The following is a 24,316-nucleotide window of genomic DNA, read 5'->3' as shown; positions in this document are numbered from 1 at the left end:
CCCCGGGCCCGGGGGGGGGGCGGGCGGCCCCTTCGGAAACCCCAGGAAGTTCAAGTCATCGAAGAAGAAGCGGTTCCTTCCCCCCCCTGCGCGCCGGGGGTCGAGGTGTTTTGGTCGCGGCGCGACAAGGACTTCGCGCTCGTCTGGATGGCCGTGTGGTCGGCACTGTGCTTCTTCTCCACGGCCTTCACCGTCCTCACCTTCCTGCTGGAGCCTCACCGCTTCCAGTACCCCGAGCGCCCCATCATCTTCCTCTCCATGTGCTACAACGTCTATTCGCTGGCCTTCCTCATCCGCGCGGTGGCCGGGGCCCAGAGCGTGGCCTGCGACCAGGAGGCGGGCGCGCTCTATGTGATCCAGGAGGGCCTGGAGAACACGGGCTGCACCCTCGTCTTCTTGCTGCTCTACTACTTCGGCATGGCCAGCTCCCTGTGGTGGGTCGTGCTGACGCTCACCTGGTTCCTGGCAGCCGGCAAGAAATGGGGCCACGAGGCGATCGAGGCCCACGGCAGCTACTTCCACCTGGCGGCCTGGGGCCTGCCGGCCCTGAAGACCATCGTGATCCTGACGCTGCGCAAGGTAGCCGGGGACGAGCTGACCGGGCTCTGCTACGTGGCCAGCATGGACGCGGCGGCGCTCACAGGCTTCGTGCTGGTGCCCCTCTCCTGCTACTTGGTGCTGGGCACCAGCTTCCTCCTGACTGGCTTCGTGGCCCTCTTCCACATCCGCAAGATCATGAAGACAGGCGGCACCAACACAGAGAAGCTGGAGAAGCTCATGGTCAAGATAGGGGTCTTCTCCATCCTGTACACGGTGCCTGCCACCTGCGTCATTGTGTGCTACGTCTATGAGCGCCTCAACATGGACTTCTGGCGCCTTCGGGCAACAGAGCAGCTGTGTTCCCCAGCCAGTGTGCCGGGTGGCCGGAGGGACTGCTCGCTGCAAGGAGGCTCAGTGCCCACTGTGGCTGTCTTTATGCTAAAAATCTTCATGTCGCTGGTGGTGGGCATAACCAGCGGTGTCTGGGTCTGGAGCTCCAAGACGTTCCAGACCTGGCAGAGCCTGTGTCACCGCAAGATGGCAGCTGGCCGGGCCCGGGCAAAGGCCTGCCGGGCCCCAGGAGGCTATGGCCGTGGCACCCACTGCCACTATAAAGCTCCCACCGTGGTCTTGCACATGACTAAGACGGACCCCTCTCTGGAGAACCCCACACACCTCTAGGTACACAGGCCTACTCAGGGCGGCTGTTGCCCCCTCCTCTACCCCCCTCCCCCTCTGGAGGAGACAGCTGACTAGCAGCTGCCCAGCTGTCAAGGTCAGGCAAGTGAGTGCAAGGGGGCTGAGGACCAGGGCAGGGAGACTCTCCTTCAACCCTCACATGTGAGGACCCAGTGAGGCTCACTCCCCTGTGGCCTAACGCAGGGGGTGGCCTGGCTATGTCCCCACAGTGTCCCAGGGGAGCATGTGGAGAAGGGGCAGGAGGGGGCAGGGTCCAGCAGGGAGTTTATTTAATGATGTAATTTATTGTTGAGTTTCTCTGGAAGCTGTGACTGGAATAAACCCCCATGTGGCACCCCTGAGTCCTCTCTGGGCTGGGAAGGTGGGAGGGTCGGGGGCTCTGCAGGAATCTCCTTTGTGAGCAGAGCTGGGGTGGGTCTCTGCCCCTGTTCTCTGGCTCCCCACCAATCAGGAGACTGTCCCCCATGGAACAGCTGTGTTTTGCAAGAGTCTCAGAGTCTGCGTGTGTGTGTGTGTGTGTGTGTGTGTGTGTTTGGTGTGTGTGTGTGTGTGTGTTTCCCTTTTGCCTGTCTTTGCTCCTGTTGGCAACCTGCTTGCCTATTTCTGAGGCCTGGGTTCCTGCTTCCCAAAGTGAGGCTGGGATGCCTGCCTGCTGGGATACTCAGGGAATCCCCCGGGATGACATACTCATCTCTGGCCTTGGAGAATCTAGCCTATTTGGGGGTTGTGTTTAGTAAGTCTTCCTTTTCGCAGACTGCTTTCCTCATTTGTGTAGAAAATGAGGGCATCGGTCTATCTCAAAGGTTCTCAGAGCTTCAGGCCCTGCTCCTACTGCCTCCTGTAGCCCAGCCTGCTGTCTTCCCTGGGGTCTGAGGCTGTTGTCTGGCCATCCGTATTGCCTTTGAAGATTGTCAGTGCACCCACTTCCCTAGTTGGGGCCCTGGGGTTCTCTCTGGGTGGCGTAGAGATGGGACTAGACTGGTATATGGGCCTCTTGGTAGCAGACATAGACATAGAGATGGGAGCCCGAGTATAGTGGGAATTGGGCCTTCAGCTCCTAAGAAGCTGTGGAAAGATTTGAGGTACGGGAGCAGCAATAATAAATTGGGCAGGTACAAGGCAGTATGCATGGATGCCAGGGGCTAGGAAAAGGTCCATGGGACCCCCATCAGCTTGGGATTAGACTACAGGGCCCCATCATGGCCTCAGCTGTGGCCACTGTGACCCTCACCTCGAGCGATGTGAGGGTCTTGGTTACTGTCCCTGGGTGTATGGCACAGTGGCATTCATTGTCACTGCCAGGAGGCCCCAAGGATCTAGTTCCGCTGCCGGCCTCACTTTGGAGCCAAGGGGAGGCCCAAGGTCAGTAGCTTCATTTCAGTGGTAGGGGTCAGCCCCCCAAACCCAGAGCCTCTCAGGACAGAGTTCTTGCCCTGCACCAACCACCCATCTCACAGGACAAGAGAGAAACCAGATGAAAACGAACAACAGCTCCATCAGTAGTTGAGATGGGTTTAGGGCTGTGCCTCATCATATATAACAGTACTGACCTCTGGGGGAATTTTGCAACCCTTGTGCCTTTTTGCTTCTGTGTCTCTTACATGTGGAATGCCTTCCCCATCTTAATCCTTCCCTTCTCACAGAGCACACAGTAGGTCCCTGTGCCTTCTTTGATCAATGAAGCCAAATGACCGTAACACCTTGTAACTCTCCCTGTGAGGGTCCTTGAGTGAGACAGGATGAGCTTATTGAAAGTGACAGGGGCCCAAGTTCAGAGTGGGAGGGGCAGTGGCTGCACCAAGCTGGGCTTATTGGCCAGGTCTGCAGGGAGCGGGTGGAGCTGAAGCTGCTAAAGGGCCTGCACTGGACGGGCAGCTGGAGCAAAAGGATTCCGGAGATGGTAAGAAAAAGGCAAATGTGAAGGGTGGAGGGAAGAATTAGTATTAAAATGGCACCAGTTCACCCTATTCCTTGCCAGTCATTGGACAAGGGAGGGGGGTCCTTGGCTATGTTTCACTCAGCAGAAACCAGACTGGCTTCCAGAACAACTAGGAGGCGGGTGGGGACTGAGGGGGAGGTGTAGTCACGACCAGCCCCAAGGGGGCTCTGTCTGCTTTGAGCCTGAGATGGTTCACATGGGCCAGTACTTGGGAGGGAGGGAGGATGGACCTTGCCAGCCAAGGCTTCTCAGCACTGGGAGACACTATAGAAATGTCCCAGGCCCTAGAGGAGAAGAAGGAAACAGTTATTAAAGGCCTCTTACAGAAGTCCTCAATTTGGTCCTCCTCTCCCCACTTTACAGATAGGGGAAAGTGGAGGACTTGGCTGGCTCCTCACACAGACAGGTAGGTGGTCTGCAGCCTCCAGAACTTTTGTGACTTCCTCCACCACCACCACGTCCCAGGGGAACAGCAAATGTTGTAACCTGGGGTTGTTTTGTCCAGAGAAGCCCCTCCCAAAGCAGGGTCTCTCCACACCCCAAGACAAGTAATTCCAGAGCCCCCCAAAATGCCTCAGAAATCAACACCTGCTAGACTGTTCATTGTGTGCCTCCAGCCCCTCCCCTCAGTGGCCCTGGTGGCCCAGCAGGTGGGTCTTCAGGGCACCACAGCACGTGTCTGAACTTGTGGCTGGGAGAGCCTGAGTTAAGGGAACTTCTTAGGTCAGTTCACAGGAGTCAGCAAGGAGGTCAGATTGACCTGCCTCGGTGGTCAGTAGCTGCTATCAGTTCTACCCTGAAAGGGAAAGTCCCAGCATTCCAGAGCAGTCCTGGGTGTAAAAAAGGCCTCCAGGCCCTGGGCAAGAATGGAAGCTGTTAACAGAAGGGCAACCTCTTTCTACCTCCCCTGAGTTTTCTCACCCCTGCCAAGGAGACCCTGGCTCCCTGCCCAAGTGGTGGCTTTGGAATCCAGACCCCACCTCACTGCCACCCCTGACTGTACCTCCTCCCCAGAGACAGGGTTTGAGGAAAAAGAAGTCAGGATGAGGGAGAGGCCTTAGTTGGTTCTCAGAAGTAATGATTCATGCCCATCTTCAAGAATAAAAATTCTCGCCCTGGCTGGTATGGCTCAGTGCTGGAGCTTTGGCTGGTGCACGGAAGGGTCCAGGATTTAATTCTGGGTCAAGAGCATGTACTTGGATTCCCGGTTCCCTCCCTGACCTGGGGCAGAGCACATGAAGGAAGCAACCAGTGATGTGTCTCTCACATTGATGCTTCTCTTTCCCCACCCTTCCACTCTCTGAAAAGCAATGGGAAAATATCATGTGAGAATTAACAACAAAGGGTAAGTTTTTGTCCCCCTTTATAATACTCAACCAAAACTAGGTGGCTCCCCAAGGTCACACCCCCGGGGAAGAAGTAGAGAGAAAGGGTGCTTCTCAAGGTTGGGCAGGACCAGGATACAGACCCATGGTCCCAACAGCACTATCCTAGTGTGGCCTAAGGAACCTGCCTGAGGGACAGAACTGCATACACACGAGGTGGGAGTCCAACTGTGTGTAGAAAATGCTCCCAGGTAACATAGCCCCCTTCTCCAGAGCCTGAGGGCTGATCAAACCAATCTGACCTTGGGGCAAACTGCTTCCTCCCCTGCAGGACGGAAAATCCCCAAGTGCTCAGGGCAGGCCTGGCTCAAAGCCCGCATTCAGCAAGGCCACACAATGAGTCAATGGCAGAACCCACACCCAGGGCTTGGGTTCAGGTGGTCAGGAATTGGTAGTTTCTTTTCTCAATAAATGGGAGCATGCAGTGGCTCTACAAAACCTTTGAAGTCCATAGGTAAGCTGCCACCCAGCGGTGACTACCTGAATCAACCACTTGGACTTTATAAAACTTCCAGCATAAAAAAAAGTACAGAGAAAACAAGATTGGCTACATGGTAGAATTGTTGAAGCTGAGTACATGAGAATCCATTATATATTTACTCTTTTTGTGTTTGAAATTTTCCTTGAAAGTTTTTTTTTTTAATCCTCATCCAAGGATATTTTTCCATTGTTTTCCAGAGTGGAAGGGAGAAACATCAATGTGAAAGAGACACATCAACTGGTTGCCTCCTACACATGCCCCGACTGAGGGTGGGGAGTGAGCCCACAACCCAGGTACATGCCCTTGACCAGGAATCAAACCCAAGACCCTTCCGTGCGCAGGCTGATGCTCTAACCACTTAGCACACTGACCAGGACTCCCAGAAAGTTTTTAAAATGTCAGGAGTTTCCCCAAAATTAACTAAAAATCTACATAAATTTCTATAGTGAAGACTTAAAAAAATAATTTCCTCTAATTCTTAGTAATTTCAAATAAAATGTTGGGGGGTTTTGGACAGAGACAAGGCCAGGGAAAACGAAGGTCTTACTTTGTACCCGGGTCATCAGAAATGTCTCCTGGAAGCAAGGAAATGAGAAGCTGGCCCTAACCTGTGGTTAAAAAGGCTAAGTCAGCCCGGCCGGTGTGGCTCAGATGGTTGAGGGTCGACCCATGAACCAGGAGTTGATTCCCGGTCAAGGCACATGCCCAGGGTTGCAGGCTCGATCCCCAGTAGGGGGCATGCAGGAGGCAGCCGATCAATGATTCTCTCATCATTGATGTTTCCATTCCTCTCTCCCTCTCCCAAATAAATAAAAACATTAAAAAAAAAAAAAAAGACTAAGTCAAAGGTCCTCTCAATGCTGAGGAATAACTGGTTCCAAGACTCAGTAGGAAAACTGAAGACTCAGACTATATACTATCCACTAGCACCCAAGGAGCACAAAGAGTCACCAGCATTGTTTTTTCTTTATAAACACAAGTACATAATGTTTATTTGAAATTCCAATTTATTACAAGTTTACCCCTCAATGGGGCCCTTCCTCCTTAAAGACAATTAAAAAACAACAAATTCAGGTATCACTGAAGTGGGAACACAGGATTCTTACTGTTAACAAGAACAGACTGGCTCTAGGGTAAGAGGCAGGAGGTGTTGGTGGCTGGGATTATGAAATTGTAATGTCAGTGCTAACTCCAAGCCTGTGGAAAGGGGACAGTAAACCTATCCACCAGCCACCGGAGCAAATCCCCAAAGTCCTTGAATGAAGAGGACAGGGGAGAGGCAGGGACCACACCTTCAAGTTTAATACTAAGAGGCTTTATTCCCAAATTCTATAAGTTGCAATCCCCTTGGTGGAATTCTTTTCCCTTCATTTAAATAGATACAGGAGAACCTAGGTGATCCAAATTTCCAATTCAAAGTTGATAGAAAAAAAAAAATTAAACCCTGTTTTGCATTTTTTATCAAAATGTTCCATAAAAGGGAAAGAAGACTACAAACTTTTGCCTAAATATAACCACTAGTGCTAGAGTCATTGTGGGAAGGGGCTGCCTAACTTCTCCTCCCATCTCTACTCCCACTGACACTGACCCCTGAAAGATTCAGGTTCTCAGGGAGTAAAGGCATGGGAGGAGGGGGTGAAAATGGGAATGGAGAAGGGAGAAACAGCCACAGGGGCAGGCGGGGGGATGCCCCCTCCCCCCCAGGTCACACTGATTGCTGTGATAAGCCTCCAACCCACTTCTCTGAAGGAGAGAGGATGGGCTGAGGGAGGAGATGGGGCAAAGGAAAGCAAACACATTATCATATAAATTGTACTGTACATGTGCCAAAGCAAGATGACAAATATTTTACAAGATGTTTTTATACAATATCACTGCTAAAACAAGCAATTTTTAATAACTAGAAAAGTCAATTAAAAAAATTAAACATTTCAATCCTTCCTGCTTTTCTTCTGCTCCCCTAAGAGCTTGTCTGGTATGTGGGTGGGCTGGGCTCCAACACCCCTCTGGCCAGATCCATCAAACTAAAGATTATATGCATGATTATAAGCAGGACTCCAGTCTCTACGTGAAGTGCCTTAGTTTGTTTGTTTTCTGGAGGGTGTGGTGGGGTGGAAGTGGGGAGAGAACTGTCACAAAGAAGGGGAAGGAAGGGTATTCAGGAATGGCTCTAGGACATGTCCCTTTACTCTGCCAAGATCAATTCAAAAGAGCACAACTGTTTCATGATGCTGGTGAATACAGAATTCTGTATGGCACTCACTAATACCGTCACCTGAGAGGGAAGGGGGGAAGAGACAGAGTATGGGCTTAAAGAAACAAGGCTGTATATAAATATAGATTTTTAAAAAGCAACACCACCTAACTGGCCTGGTTATACTTGATCCTTCTGTGTAATACAGTAATCCTGCCCCTGGAGACCAAAGGGCTTGGCACTATTGTGGTGGCCAAAGTGGAAGGGATCTTGGGTAGGAAGGGAAAGGAATTGGGTTCATACCCTTGGGCTCTTCATGGAAATTCTCAGAAAGGGTAGGTTAAGGTCTATCTACCACCATATTTCTAGGCAGAGACCAACCCAATATTATGCTCTCCAAACAGCTCTGCTTGATTAAGGCTCTATGGAGAGTTTTAGAAAAACAGCACAAGCTTGGGACAACAGGCATTTCAGGGCTCCCCGTGATATCCTCCCTTCCATGTTCTTCTCCATCCCACTCTTCCTTCCCTTGCTCTCACCTCCATTTCCCCGAACCTCAGCTCCCTCTCCCTTACCAGGGCCCCACCTCTCTATTTCTTCTGTCTTCGTCCCCTAGACTGTCCAATGGTCTCTGGCTCACTGTCCCCTTCATCTTCAGTAAACTGGTCAGGAAACTTCTTGCGTTTCCTACGGACATATGGGTGGCCAGGAAGGTGTTTATGCAACAAAGCCACCAGACACTGTTCTGTCTTCACCATGCAGTTTAGCACATGGCTGCCTCGACAGTTGTAAAGCTCAGCGTTGGTAAACACCTGCTTCATGTCGGTAAGAAACTCTTGCACAGAGCGGTAGCTCCCACAGGAACATTTGTTCTGCATTGTCTGGAAATCCATGGGGTGGGTGATCACATCATAGTAGTCCTCAGCCTCATCTCTGGTCACAGGCTCCCTGTGGAGAAACCCCAAATGGAGATATCAGCACAGCCTTGACACAACGGACAGAAACCTTGCTGTTAAACCATTAGCCACAGAAGGCCCACCCCGCTGAGATCAGCCACCTGGCAGGCACAGAGAAGGTGTGTTCACCTTGCACTAAGAGCTGTCTCTACCAGTTTGGAACACCAATCCCCTGCCACTGAGACATGTCTTGAAAGGAAGGGATCAGATTCGTTCCTAGGGGTTCAAATGAGCACTGCCTCAGCCAACTGCCAGGTTGGTCCTACCCCTCTGTGCTTGAGAACACAGAGCTATCGCTTCTCGGCCTTTTGGCTAAGATCAAGTGTGAGAACACAGAGCTATTACCTGAAGGGCCAGCTGGAACGGTACTTCACAATCTTGCTGAGGATCTCTTCACACTTCTGCAACTCCAGGCTTTGCCTCCGGGAGCTCCGTTTGGTCTGAAGCACCTGGTGCCAATGGAAGAAGACATTATTACAGATCCAAGAGAAGAAAAGTGGACAAAACAGAAAATGTATGTATCTGCTTTAAAAAAGAGAGAAAGAAAGAGCTCAACCACTTTCTTAAGAGCAGATGGACCTGGGATGATGATGACACTGTTGTATATAAGCAAGCAATTGCAGAAAACCAGACCGGTTATGGCTGCCACTGGCAGACAATTCTGTGGGAGTAGGGAGTCTCAGGGAAGAAAGGCAAGAGGTACAATTCCTTTCCTATGCTCTCCCGCTGCAGGCTGTGACTCGAAGAAGAAGGAGCCACAGAGTTGAAGAGGTTAGGGCTGGGTAAGTAGGAGGATCTCTCATTGCTCTTTGAGCTCCCTAATGGCTTGCTTTATGCCCCCAGCCCATCCCAACCCCAATTTGATCTGTCAAAACAATCAAGTTTTCAAGGGCCTCTTTTTGTTCTTTAAAGCTCAAGTGAAGTCTAAAGCAAAACCACTAAAATCACAGTGGAGGAGCAGAGGGGAGGGTAATGTCCCTCCCATAACAACTGTCAGCAAAAGACCAGAGAGTAAATGAGGCTCCGACATTGCTGACATTCCCACAATGGAGACCCAGCCCCTCTGAGCCACTGGAGACACATGGATACTATTTTAAAATCCTTAACAAGTCGCAGGCTGCCTGTTAACTAAAGGAGACAATGTTTGCAGGCTACAGCAGGAGAATGCCGGACATAGCTGTTCCTGGAGGGCCTGCTGCCTTGTCTGCCTATAGGCCCTCCCAGCAGCCTCCAAATTTAGGGAGGAGGGAGGAGGGAGGAGAGGGGGAGGCTCCCACCTGTTGCCTGATGAATTCCTAATGCTGGAGTGGGGGATAAGAAGCAGAAACATTAGAGACAGAATGATAAATAATTCTTACCAGCTCATCAACCTCAGTGTCATCTACAGGTGGTGCCTTTGGCTGAGACCTCCTGGCGATAGGATGTGGCTTCTTAGCTGGTCGTCGGCCTGGCCTTGCCACAGGGGGGATGACACCCTGCTTGCCCCGGACAGTCTTTCGAGGTCTCACTGAAATAAAAAAAACAGACTGAGAGGAGAACAACTGAGGATGAAGGAAGCATGTTATGGAATGAGGAGATAATCGGACAAGCAAAGCAATGGCTTCCTTGGGTTACAGAGTGCTCTTTGCTATCTCCTGTCCTATCTAACAGGACATTGTGAAGGGAGCAGTAGTAGATGAGGAATGAATACCTTTCATCAACTGCCAAAGACCTTTTAAGAGCCTCCTCAGGTCAGTTCCTTCAGTGCTTCTATCCTCTGGCCCCACCCTGTTTAGTTACTCCTGGGAATGAGGCTCTTGAAGGAGTCAATTGTAAGTGACTCACTCAGAAGGAGAGGCCATTTGCTACAGGTCTGCCTGGAATTACTACAGCCCACACTCAGCCTGAAAGAGTGTAATGCATTTACATGTGAGATGAAACTTGACTATAGGAGAGATCCTGTTTTATAATTCCCAGAGTCATCTTTTCTTAGAGAAAAGCTGATACTTATGTGAAGTATTTATGTAAAGTCTTCCTCATTGAATACAATTTAGGGGTCGCATCAGTCCTGCTCTCTTGCATTTCTGAAAACCATAGACAGTCATCTAGGTCACTCCCATAAAAAGCTGCCTAGGATCCCCAAAGAGAGAAGAAAGAATAAATACAAAGGCACCAAGACCACTTGTGTCTCAGGTTTACATCAGGTGCTTAATGTCACACAAACCAACATTCCTCAATATCCCACGCTCCAGAAGGATTAGCTCAAGGTTTCTCTACTAAACAAATTTTCCCTGGAAAGCGGGAAGGTGACATTTGGACAGACATAGGGGCATACAGAGGCAGTGATACAGGAATAAATAATGTTAACCCTTCATTGGCTATTCCAGGGTCTCAAGCCCAAGACCTGGCTAGGAACAGAGTAAGCAGCTGGTGCCAAGGATAAAACTTTGGGATGTTAGGAACAGACACCAACCCCAGACTTGAGCTGAACTAGAGAACCACATCTTTGGTGGTCTAAAAGGCAGAGTAGACAAAATGCTCTAAATACTTCCTACATCCTTTTGATAGAAACAGCCCTTGAAACCTGGAAAGGAAACAATTCCTTGGAAAGAGAGCAACACCTCAGAAGTAGAAAGCAATCACTAGTTTGAAAATAAAACAATCAGTACACTGCTATATTCAGAATCTGCTTCCAGACAAACACGTATCTGAATCACAACTCTCAGCCAGTAGATGCTGGTCTCTGTGTGATGCAAGGTTAATGGACTGCTTGTCTCCTCACCCTGGATACCTGGAAAATCACGCCAATAGGAATGAGTGAAATTGAGGTGTCCCAAATTAAAAGCCTTCAGGACTAGAGAGATGGGAGCAGGTGTGTAAGCCCAAGCCCTCGGGTTTGGCGGCACTACTGAAGTAAGAGATGGATCATGCCAAGCATCGTCTCTCTCCTTATACTAACTCTGATCATTCAGAGTGCTATGATCTTGGGAATTATATCATCTCTTCAAGAGCTCATCAAAATCTTGATCTGTGTCTCTTTTCTACTAACCTACAAAGAAGGATATGTTTTGAAAAGAGGGAGGCTAAGGGTAAATTACAGAACTTCAAGTTTAACCATGAAAACAACAAAACTCTCAAAGAGTCACACAAAATAAAGAGTCAGCGAGGTAAGGGTAAATGATGAGGCCTTTTTCCCCCCTTACTGGCATCTAATGTGAAACATATACGAACCTTCCTAACAACTTTATGCCTAAGCTATGAAAAACCGGCATTCTTTTTCAAATTAGCAAAGCTATGCCCTGAACTCTATAGGCAAGTGAAAAACAAAGGAAAAATTACTTCTCTGAAAACAGAACTAAAACAGAGGCAAAAGAACTGTTAGGAGAGGGCAATGGAACTAGACCTTCTTTATTCATTGTCCCCAGACAACGAGGGGTTCAGAATCAGAGGCTTGTCATAAACATACTTGGTACCTTGAATTCTACTAAATCGTGGATCAAGTGAATCTACCATAAATTAACGTTCTTGAGACAAAGCTACCCAACCTCCTAATAGGAAGGTGGTTAAATGGCACCTTGAAAACCCATTTAAAACCATGGCAATGAAGTCACCCCAACAGCCACAATATGTGAGAAAAGGAAGATGGCATGATGGCAACACTGACTACCTATTGCCTGCCAACCCAATCTTTCCAAGTCAGCTTAAAAGACTATGAGATTAACTATGAAGGCAAACTGAATACTTACATCGCAAACCAGCCACCTCATAATCTTCTTCTTCCTCCTCCTCCTCTTCTTCCTCTTCACTGCTCTCATCATCTTGGCTGTTCTCAGAAGCAGACTCTTCTGTGTAATTCCTGGGAGGTGAAAAAGCATACAGGGAACCTGGTTCTCAGCCAAAGTGTTCCTAGGGGGATCAAGTCCCATACGGATCCCAGCAACTTTTCCCTCTTCACACACTGGACAGATTTGATGATGAGGAAGGTAAACTGAATCCAGGCCAGGACACAGGAAGTAGAATGAAAATGTAAGCTTCAACAGCATACCTCCCCGACCAGGCCCCAAATGCTTTGGATAAGACACCAATGGCAACAGAAATCAAGACCAAAATGTACCCCTCCCCCCCCAAAAAAAACAATTCAAAATTTTATTCCTTTTATCTCACAAAAACAGCCAGATAATGTAACATTTAAGGTATTAAAATGTGTCCCCAACTCTGGGGTGGACTGAAAGAATAAAAGCCCAGACAGGTGTTACTCCACCTTGATGGCCCCCTTCCAGGAGCTGAAACAGCTTGCAGATGACCATAACATCAAAGCAATGGTAATCCCAGCTCAGAACAGCTGGTCCAAAGCCCCACCATTTCAGAACAGCATGCCTCATCTCTCTTAAGTGTAGCTGGAATGGAGTGAGAAATAACTGAGTAATACTGTTAGGTGAGGTCAGGATCAAACAGCTCTGCCTTTTCAAAGAGAGACCAAGCCAAAGTGCCTATAAGCTGCCCTTTTACAACCTCAAATTTCAATGTGGAAAACAATTGTATTAACTTGGCAAATATTAGGTGCCTCCTTTTTACAAAGCCCTGTGTTTGGCCTTATTGAAATTAGGGTGAAGAACAAAGCACCACCTCTACTCTCAGGGCATTCACAATCTCATGGGAAGACAATCAAATGCACCAAAATGCTGTCTTAGATATTGAACACCCAGTTGAAACACAAAGAGGAACAATTAATTCTAAGGATGTAAGGACACTTCAAGAGAACACAAAATTTTCGGTAGTTTACACCCAGTAAAATGAGGGAGTACTTGGAAGAGAGAATATTCCCACTTGGGAGGAAAGCACAAGAGGCAAGGATGCACAATGAACAGTTTGTAACAAGCGCACAAATATGGGAAGGAGGGCTCATAAAAACATATGCCAGTATTGTACAGTAAGAGTCTCAAAAGTTAGGCTAGGGAGTTTGGACTTTATTAAAGAGGAAATGTAAAGATTGATGTTTTTGAATAGTAAAGTGACATAAGCAGGTCTTTGCCTTTTATAACCTATTCGGGTCTCATCACTAAAGCTGGAAGAATAAGAGGGTGAAAGATATGAGGTAAGGAGTTGAGAAACCACTGAGGAGCCCAGGTGAGAGATGTAGGAGGGCCAGTGACAACAGGGACCTTGGAGAATGGACAGCAGATTGATTCATAAGACATCTGGACACTGACTTGATAACATCTGGCAAATGAATGACTATGGAAGACAAAGGAGAGGAAGATGTCCAAGTTGACAACCAAATTCTAATCATGTTAAGGAAGGTCTGGGTAGGGAAAGTAATGAGTTTCAGGATTTGGTGGTTGCAGACATAATCACCAATTAAGAAATGGGCAAGGGGCAGAAGGAGATATATTGTCATTTTAGAAGGTATGGTCAAGAAGATAGAGAACATAACTGGTAATGAAACTAGAAATGTCAACATTAAGCTAAAATGAAATCAGAGCCCTTTGAGTTCCTATTATACCTTAAATGATCAGGCTCCATACCCAATAGATGGACTTAAATTAAAGCTCCTTAAAGTCATTCAGTTTGAATAACTGAAGCCTAATTATAACAGCTATTTATTCATTTGTTTTTGGGAGAAGAATTCTCACCTGCCACGGGAGTTGCGCCTGGCAGTAGCAGGCTGGCAAGCTGGGCATTGCCACTCACCATCTGGTACTTCATAGAGGGCCGGCCTCAGACAAAACAGGTGGAAGGCTTTATTACACTCATCACACAAGATCAGTTTGTCATCCTCACCTGCAAGAAGATAAACTTGTATGGCACTGTCGGGAACATGGCAACAGTCAAGGAGTTGGAAGAAAGAGCCACTCGCCCTCAATTAACACTACAGAAGGAACAAACATTCTAGTACAATGCTACTACATATTTTTTTTAATGTAGTCACTTTCTGAAAAGAAATGTAGCACATATTAATCTGTGGCTTAGGTCTCCTGATTTATATTCCAAAATCTACCCAGAGCTAGGACAGGACAGTTAACATTTATTAAGAGGCAGCAAAAAAACAGTGATAGCAGGAAATTTTGCTGTTCCTTTCCCACTAAGAAATAAATTCCCTATTAAGTATTACATTTTCTGCCCTTCTTCCTTCTGGACCCCCTAAACACTTCCCAACTTGTATCTGGTATGACTCTCTTAAAACACTTGTTTCCCTACATTTGAAAATACACTGAACCAACTTACCATGGCCATTTCCCCTCCCCAACCTTCATTCTAAATCAGTTCTTAGGGCAACTGTTTTTGGAAATTAAATTCAAGCCAAAATCACAAAAGAATTTTAGCCACTGAAAAGTGAATCACTGAGGGAGGCTTTTAGTCGTGAAGTTCCTTTTACACACATGGACTTAGAAATCTCTCAGCATTAAACGGTTCCCAAATGCCTTTGCTGTGTAGAATTCTTGCTGGAAAACCCAAACCTGAGTATTCTTCACAATGTACAATACAAGTACTGCCCTCTGGTGGTAGCACCTGTCCTACTTCACAGATGACTAAAATTCAGAGACAGTAAGATTAAAATGTTTAGGTTAACTAATTTTCTTCCTTGTATAGAATTTAAAGATTGGAAAGCAACTGCTCTTATTTTATACTCAATATTGGGGAACAAAGGGCCTACTCTGATTTGTGGATATGTGATTTCAGATTAGCATTTTATTATAGAACTCCAGCAGGTAATATCTGTCCCACCACATAAAATTTTGTGTACGCAAGATTCTTTAGGGGAGAAAAGATCTGGGTTAACAAGTCACAGTTCCTGATACATTCAAATAAGCAGCACTGACCTAAATACACCTACCTTTCTTTCGACAAACTTTGCACCTGGCATTTTCTGCTGACATATCCCACTTGATACAGGCATCAAGCATCCCAAGTAGAACATGCATTCTGGAAAAGGTCTGAGCTTCACGGATGGCTGTCTTCCATTTTTCCAGAGCAGATGCAACCTAAACAGAGACCAAATCAGGCCAGTATTACTACAGGGACCTCAAAGACATGAATTTTTCACATAATACTGACAGAGTTTACACTGAAAGAGGAATAGGTAGATACCAGAGAATTCTGAGTACATTTTCCTCCTACAGCTCCTCCTGTCTAACTCATTTATAAATCTTATAGAAGAAACCAAGGCTCTAAAGAGGGTGTGAAAATACTTGCCAAAGGTCACATAAAGAATTAAGGGAGGGAAATAACTGGAGACACATCTCTTCTAGTGAAAACCACTTAAAGATTCAGTGTCATTTAAAAGCAGGAACACTTTTTAGTATGAAAGTACCGGGTAGCTCAGTTGGTTAGAGCATTGTCCCAATACACTAAGGTTGCAGGTTTGATCTTCAGTCAGGGCAAATAAAAGAATCAAATAATGAATGCTTAAATAAGTGGAACAACAAATCGATGTTTCTCTTTCTCTGTACCTTCCTCTCTCTAAAATCAAACAATAAAAAACAAACTATTAAGTGTTGATACAACATATTCCTTTAGACACTATCACCAACTTCTAAGTTAAGTGAAAATTTGAAAGTCCCAGAAGTTAGCCTGACTTTATTCTGGGCAGTTAATCTCTGCATATTGACTTCTCCATGATCATAAAATGCAAATTAAATTAGAATCAGCCAAGCAAAACATAGGATGGTGGAAAATATAATCAGCAATTTTGATGATAAACACAACTAACTCTCTTTCCTATGGTGAGCATCTACCTAAACAAATGCTAATGTGGGGGGTTATCATTCTCAGATAGTCAGAAAATACAAGAGACAAGGTAAAGCTTAGGCAATTCAGCAGAAGCTGAGAGACTAGGTTATCTTAGTATCGTCAACCTTGTGGAGGTCATATTGCTCAACTGTCATGAGTGAACTAAAGTGGATTAGCAATCCCTGATACTTTTACAACTTGGGCTAGCTCTAGCTAACCGACAACACTACTGCTGGATTTCACTGCCCTGCTCTAGGCAAAGAGGTCTATTTTAAGGAATACAGTCTTCCTCCTATAGGAGAGTCCAGTTATCCTGGAAAGCCATAGGCTTTACAATAGCTGCCAAGGGAGAAGGATAGTTGAGCCACTTCTAAAGCTGTGGTGTGAGGGAGAGAAAATAATGTTGTCCTTTCTCTTTCCTACAGAAATAAAGAACCACAGAGCACTTCACAGGTATACATTTATGAATAATAGCAAGGATCATTTAAACACACCAAAAAAGTCTATTTAAGAGGCTGCTAAAGTTCTAGGGGAAATTGACTCAATTCCTTATTCCAATCTCCAACTGCGGGTATTTCAACATCTGCCTTCGAAATACTGTACAGCACAATTTCCTTCCTTCCCTCTTCAGAGTGCGTCAATAAGACATGGGGTCCATTATGACAGCTGCTAGTTTTTCCCCCTGTTGTAATGGAGAGCTAACATATGGTACCATAGACTTTCTTTAAAAGAGTGCTATGGAAAACAGATAGAAAATGGCTAAAATGGGCTTTGCTGTCCTCTAGTGGATAGTCAGATGCACACCTTTTCAAGAAAATCTTAGCATGTAGTAATGCTTTTTTACTTCCTTTAGTTATTGCTTATAAATTTTAAATTTGAGTACTCAATAGCTCATTTGGCCTCTAAAATAAAAAAACTGAGCCCTAGCTGGTTTGGTTCAGTGGATAGGAGTGTCAGCCTGCAGACTGAAAGGTCACAGGTTCGATTGCAGTCAAGGACATTATAGCTTGGTTGCAAGCTGGTAAGGGTGTGTGTGGGTAACAACCAATTGATGTGTCTCTCACACACTGATGTTTCTCTCTGTCTCTCCCCCTCACTTCGACTCTCTCTAAACATCAATAGAAAAATATCCTCCGGTGAGGATTAATAAAAACACTGGAAGGGATCTTGAAAACAGGCTTATTTAACCTCATTTTAAAAACATTTATTGTGATAAAATTTATATATTGACAAGTTCACCTTGTAAAGTGTACAATCAATGGTTTTTCATATATTTACAGAGTTGTGCAACTGTCAATATAATCTTAATTTTAGAACATTCATCATCCCCAAAAGAAACCTTGTACCCATTAGCACTCATTCCCCATTCCCTACACTACCCCACCACATTTACCCAGCCGATAAGTAACGATTTATCTACTTGTGGTCTATAAATTTGTCTATTCTGGACATTTCATATAATATCTGGCCTTCTATGACTGGCTTCTTTACTGTGCATGCTTTCTAGGTTTATCCACATCATAGCATGTATCAGTACTTCATTCCATTTTAATTGCCAAATAATATCCATTGTATGGATATATCACACTTTGTTTATCCATTAATCAGTTGATAAACATTTGGATCACTTCAATTTTTTGGCTATTCTGAATAATGTTGCTAGGAAATGTTTGTGCACAATTAGGTAATATTCATTTATTATTTTTCGTGGAAAGAAAGGTTACCCAAGGTCTCACAGCAATTAAGGGCCAATTTATCCCGAACCAATGCTCTTGGCATTATACATACTAATGATCAGTGTCCTATTATATCCACTGAGTCATCCATCTAGACCAGCCTAGACTCCAACCAGCCTCTAATTTTGAGGGCAAAAACATTAGGCACTCAAGATTTGAAAGAGCATCCTGGTCTTCTCCCACTGCACAAAATTCTAAACAGTCTAGCACATTAAAAAACAAAACCTTATCATAGTCAAAACAGTATGAGATTTTTTTTTTTTGGTTTTGTTTTAAAATATGTTTTTACTGACTTCACAGAAAGGAGGAAAGTGATAGAAACCAATGAGAGAAACATTGATTGGCTACCTCCTGCACACCCCCCTACAGGGGATCAAGCATGAAACCTGGGCATGTGTCCTGACTGGGAATCGAACCAGCCACCTCCTGGTGCATGGGATGATGCTCAAACAACTGAACCACAGTGGCCGGGCAAAACAGTATTTTCAAAAACAGATCAAGAGCAGCAAAATAAAAATTTGACATTCAACACATCCAGTAAATACTCTCTGATGAAAATTTCAAATTCTCTAGCATGTTTAAATAAAGTTGGTCCCTAGATAGAAGTGAGTATAACAGAACCAAGAGGAAGCCAGTTTACATGCAAGTCCCTCCGCCTAACAGTAAAAAGGCAGTATATCTTGGCAAAACTATAATGAGGCTTCAGACCATATTTTTCCACAAAGAATGTATAAAATGTAAAAACCGGTAATCAGGTTGTTAGGACAAAAGGAGCCAAACTAAGGAGAGAGCCTAACAGAATCCAGGATTTTGCCAAATTATACCATGTCTTTCCCATTTAATACAAGGAAATGAAATAAACATTAAATATTCAAAGTCAATAACTATTACAAAAAAGATATTTGAGAGATAATCTACTTTTATAATAAGGAAACTGAAGCCCAGATTAGAGACTGATATTAGCTCATGCAACAACCTAGTGCCAACTAAAAAAAACCCTGGCCCACACTAAGTGGAAACCGTCAAAGCAAAGGACAGTGGAAAATTTCAGAGCTGTGTCAAAGTTGACCTTTGTTTGGTAGGGAACTGAAGGACATAATGCCATTTTAATGGAGAACATTGTTGAACTACTCAGTAGGCAACCTAATTGATTTTCCATGAAACTCTTCCATGCTTTCCATTTGTGTACTATGTGTCTGGGCCCCAAGATTAAACCTGTAAAGTGCTCATATTTTTTCCCCCATTCAAGCTAAGAATCAAGTCTCATATGACAAGCTAAGAAGAGGTTACTTCACCATAGAGTTGAGCACTAAAAATAAAAAAATATGTAAGAAATCTACATCTAGTTCTCAATAAGAAAAATTATAGGTAAATAAATAGCAGAGAAAGATCATATCAAGAAAGAGACTCTTCTGTATAAAACTGAGTTAAAAACAAAACCCATGCAATATTCAGCAAAGGAGACTATTAACTATCTAATGTCTTAGACTTCATCTAGGCGACCTGGAGGCCATATAATCATTAAAAAGAACACAAGAAAGTGAGAATTAATCCTTGTATGATAATGACATATATGTGAAGTCTCTAAGCCTAAGTCACAAATTAATTGTTAAACCTTTATTTAACGGAGTTTTAGTTCTCTGTTCTGCTTACCCTCTTCCACAAAATAATCACATACTGGTATCACCCTTGGCCCTAGGAAGAAATTTAGGGGGTACCTGACAACTGTGTTCAAATACCTGAGGAGCTTTGGACAGTAGACTCATTCTATGTAAACTGAGAGGGCAGCTGTAAATGACAAGAAGGCCAAGTTCAGCCTATGCACCCTTCCATCTGATTAACTCCAATTTATTCCTCAAAACCTAGCTGGTATGTTCTTCTCCTCTGGGAAGTCCTCTCTAATTTGCCCCCAGGTGCTCTTTTTATCATCAGTACTTATAACACTACTACAACCATCTCTCACACTCAAAATGAGTTCCTTGAGGGCACAGACTTCTGGCTTTTACTCATCATTGTAACCTGCAGACTTACCACAGTGACTGACACTAACAAGCTCTTACCAATTGTTTATGAAACAAAAGAAGGGAGAAAAGGAGAATTCAAAAATAGGGGAAAGTATGCTACTGGATAATGCCTGGGACTTCTTTAATGTACTCTTTTCAAATTCTTACGTAATTTTAAGCAGAAATCTAATACACAAAGCAGACAAAGACAGCTGCTGATTATTATAATAAAGAAAAAACAGGCTGGGTGAAAAAGGTGAGAGAATTAAGCAAAACAAACAAAAAAAAACCTCAGACACAGACAACAATACTAGTATATAGTGATTACCAGAGGGAAAATGGGGTGGAGAGAGGTAGAAGAGAATATAGGTGTAGGGGGAAATAAATAGTAATGGAAGAAGACTTGGGGCCCTAGCCAGTTTGGCTTAATGGATAGAGCGTCGACCTGCGGAATAAAGGGTCCCAGGTTCGATTCTGGTCAAGGGTACATGCCCAGGTTGCAGGTTCGACCCCCCAGTGGGGAGTGTGCAGGAGGCAGCCGATAGATGATTCCCTCTCATCATTCATGTTTCTATCTTTCTCTCCCTCTTTCTTCCTCTCTGAAATTAATAAAAATATATATTTTTAAAAAAAGACTTGGGGAGGTGAACACATAATAGAGATGATGTATAAATTATTAACCCCAATAAATTCAATTAAAAATATAAAAATTATTAAAAATGTTTTTTTTAAAGAAAAACCAGAGACATCATAATGTTCATTAGTAAGAAATTAAGATGTCAGAAAAATGAACATTTACATGGACTCATAGGAAGGGGAGACAGATGTTCAGGATATGCTGATGAATGAAAAACTGCAGAACATTATGCAAAGGATTCCATTCTATAAAAATCCACAAACCCACAACCTTGTATGTATATAGAAAACACATCAAACTATTAAAGAGTGATATTCTTGGGCAGTAAAATTAGAATAGGAGTTGTTTCATATTTTACTTAGCTCTCACTTTTGACTTACAATGAACATGCTACTTTTAAAATTAAAAAACAAGAGAACTGGATACACACATACAAAACCATTAACTTGGATTCTTACCTTTTACTGTCTATAAAAATTAACTAAAAAAGAAAACAGGGAAATGCTTCATGATACTGAATTTGGCAATGATTTCTTATATAGGACAGCAAAAGCAGAGACAACAATAGAAAAAATAGATGTTGCACATTAAAATTTAAAACTTTTGTGCATCAAGATATTATCAATGGAAAGAAAGGGCAGCTCATGGAATAGGAGAATATATTTGCAAATCATATATCCAGAACATATAAAGAACCCATACAGCCCAGCTGGTGTGGCTCAGTGATTGAGCATTGGCACGTGAACCAAGGGGTTCCTGGTTCTAATCCCTGGTCAGAGCATATGCCGGCGTTGTGGGCTCAATCCCCAATAGGAGGAATGCAGGAAGCAGCCAATCGATGTTTTTTATCTATGTTTCTCTCTACCGCTATCCTTCCCTCTCTCTCTAAAATCAATAAAAACATTAAAAAAAAAAAAAAAGCCATACAACTGGACAACAAACACCCAAACAACTCAATTATAAACTAGCCAGAGGACTAGACAGACATTTGCCCAACAATAAGACATATGGCCAATAAGCACATGAAAAGATGGTCAACATCACTAATCATTAGGGAAATACAAATCAAATCCACAAGATACCACTTCACACCCTAGGCTACTATCAAAGAAACAGAACGTAACAAATGTTGGCAAAGATGTGGGAAACTGGAACCCTCATGCATTACTGGTAGGAGGGTGAAATGGTACACCCACTATGGAAGACATTATAGCAGTTCCTCAAGAAATTAAATAGAATTCCTATGTAATCCAACAATTCTATTTCTGGGTCTATACCCCAAAGAATTGAAAGTAGGAACTAGAACAGATAGTTGTACACCCATGTTCATAGCAGCATTATTCACAATAGCCAAAAGGTGGAAGTGACCCAAGTGTCCATCCATGGACGAATAAACAAAATGTGGTATTATATATGTACACTAGAACATTACTGACTTAAAAAGGAAGAAAATTCTGGCACATATTACAATGTGGGAGAACTTTGAAGACATTCTGCTAAATAAGCGAGTCACAAAAGGAGAAATATTCTATGACTATACTTATAGTAGTCAAATATACTAGTACAGACATAGAAAGAAAATGGTGGTTGCCAGGGGTTGTGGTGGGGTGTAAAATGAGTAGTTTAGTGTTTGCAATGAACAGTTTCAGTTCAGGAAGATGAAAACTTCTGGAGATCGATGATGATAACAGTTAAAGAACAATGTGAATATGCTTAATGACAGATCTGCATTCGTAAAAAAAATAGTTAAAATTGTAAATTGCCTGTTATGTATATTTTACCACAATTTTTTTCATTTTTACCTTTTTAACTGAATTTATTGGGGTGAGACTGGTTAACAAAATTATATAGGTTTCAGGTGCACAATTCTACAACACATCATCTGTACACTGTATTGTCTATTTTACCACAATTTTTAAAAATTTAAAAACCATTACCACCTTTTTAAAAAAGGGAAACGGGAAGGGGGCATTCTGACCCATTACCCAGTCCTAGAGATAAGGCTGTGTTTCACAGACCAGTTTGAAAACCACAAACTTCAGTGAAAGTGACAAACATGGTTCAGGGAGTAGTGTTTACAGTAGCTAAAAAGCATAGGGTTTGCCCTGGCTAGTTTGGCTCAGTGGAAAGAGCGTCGGCCTGTGGACCAAGGGTCCCAGGTTCGATTCCAGTCAAGGGCACATGCCCGGGTTGCGGGCTTGATCCCCAGTGGGGGGAGTGCAGGAGGCAGCCAATCAATGATTCTCTCTCATCATTGATGTTTCTATCTCTCTTTCCCTCTCCCTTCCTCTCTCTGAAATCAATAAAAATATATTTTAAAAAAGCATACGGTTTGACTATTTAAAACCAAATCACTCTACACAATCATAAAATTACATCTTCATTAACTAGATACCTTTGCTTCCTCTGCCATTTTTTTCTCTTCATCCACCTCTTCAGTTTTTGATGAATCTTCACTTTGGAGTTTTTTTCTCTTTTGCTTGGGAGCCATGAAGCCTTGGAGAAATTTCTTTATGACACTGGCTTGAAGGGCAATTACACACTCACCAAAATCCTTCAGTTTCTCCAAAGAGACCACCTATAGGAATTGATTAAAAAACCAGGTTAAGAGAAAGGCTGAGAGAAAGATGAAAGGAGACTATCCTTGACTACATTCAAATCAACCTAGACACCAATGGATCACATAACATTAGTTTAACTGGGTTCCTCAGTTCAATGGATGGCTTATGCATTTAAAAGTAGCTGACTACTTCCATTTCCCCAGCGAAGGGATCCACAAAATGCTGAAACTTGCTCTACTTAAGTAATCAATTCAATTCTTTCGCTCAGTAAACTGAGTGCCTATTATGTGTAAACCATAGTCTAAAGGCAAAGAAAAACTAGGAAGGAAAATTGAAATTGTCTGAACTACTAGCTTACAAACTATAAACTAAGTAATATGCTTTATATACTTGACTTCAGCTAAGTCTCACATTTTTTTTTATGAATGAGGAAACAGAAGCTAAATCACTTGGACCCAAATCATGTTCTTAAATACCGAACTACTTTCTTTAGTCATGCAAGACACACAATTAAAAGATGCCATTTTATAACCACAAAGAGAAACAAGGAAGAATGATAATAACCCAATGCTAGTATGGTATGGTCTGACACAAAGTAGGCACTTGGAGTAAATGTAATATTTGAAAATGGCAAAGTTATTTTGGGTTGAATAATTCTTAAAAAAAATTTAAAAACATAAAGATATTTAAATTCTTTTCCCTAGGAAATGTATCAAGAATTCATAAACAGATTAATTAAAAAGAAAAAGTAGCATATATAAGATGCATTTATAATTTGCTAATTCCAATAGCAAAGAAAATGAAATACAAACTCCGACAGTAGAAGATTTAACATAGTATCAACTCCATGGGTTATTATGACCCTGAAGTGATATAAAAACTAAAAGAAATAGAAAGTGTTTATAAATTAGGACAAAGGGAGTTTCTGAGAAAGATGTAACTGCTCATAAAAATTATACAATTACACCTGAAACTAATATAATATTGTATGTCAACTGTAGTTGAAAAAAATTTTAAAATGATACAACAAAAATATACATGCTAAAATGCACATAAATAATTTGAAAGGACCCGCAGGGGTTCTCAACCTTCCTAATGCTGCGACCCTTTAATACAGTTCCTCATGTTGTGGTGACCCCCAACCATAAAATTATTTTTGTTGCTACTTCATAACTGTAATTTTGCTACTGTTATGAATCGTAATGTAAATATCTGATATGCTATATGTGTTTCCCGATGGTTGCGACCCACAGGTTGAGAACCACTGGTTAGAGTTAATATGGACTTTATTATTTAAAATCAGTAAAAAATATTTTACAATAATTGATGGATAGTATTCTCCAATCTAACAGCATGAGTATTGCCCAATATAAGCATAACTCTCCTGAGTTAACTAGTGTAAAGAATGCATAAAATCAGCCCTAGCCAGCATGGCTCAGTAAACAGAGCATCAGCCTATGGATTGAAGGGTCCTG

General features: G+C 43.4%; 2 protein-coding genes across 2 annotated transcripts in view; one reads left to right on the top strand and one right to left on the bottom strand.

The window, feature by feature from the left end:
- Positions 1-13: 13 nt before the first annotated feature.
- FZD9 (frizzled class receptor 9) lies at positions 14-1,573 on the top strand (the record flags this gene model as incomplete). Its single annotated transcript, XM_006109603.2, is given in 2 exon segments — positions 14-74; positions 77-1,573. Coding segments are annotated over 2 exon segments (1,206 nt in total), but the record flags the coding sequence as incomplete, so codon positions are not given.
- A 4,430-nt stretch (positions 1,574-6,003) lies between these two features.
- Positions 6,004-24,316, bottom strand: part of BAZ1B (bromodomain adjacent to zinc finger domain 1B) — a 73,428-nt gene continuing 55,115 nt past the window's right edge. Inside the window, 7 exon segments of the mRNA XM_006088247.3 lie at positions 6,004-8,186; positions 8,540-8,643; positions 9,553-9,701; positions 11,920-12,029; positions 13,807-13,954; positions 15,009-15,156; positions 22,676-22,858. Coding sequence (XP_006088309.1) covers positions 7,829-8,186; positions 8,540-8,643; positions 9,553-9,701; positions 11,920-12,029; positions 13,807-13,954; positions 15,009-15,156; positions 22,676-22,858 — 1,200 coding nt within the window. The 3' untranslated portion in view covers positions 6,004-7,828.

Source organism: Myotis lucifugus, unplaced genomic scaffold, assembly GCF_000147115.1.
Source record: "Myotis lucifugus unplaced genomic scaffold, Myoluc2.0 scaffold_45, whole genome shotgun sequence".
NCBI classification, from domain to species: domain Eukaryota; kingdom Metazoa; phylum Chordata; class Mammalia; order Chiroptera; family Vespertilionidae; genus Myotis; species Myotis lucifugus.
Note: the sequence above shows the minus strand (reverse complement) of the source record. Positions and strands in the feature narration are given on the sequence as shown.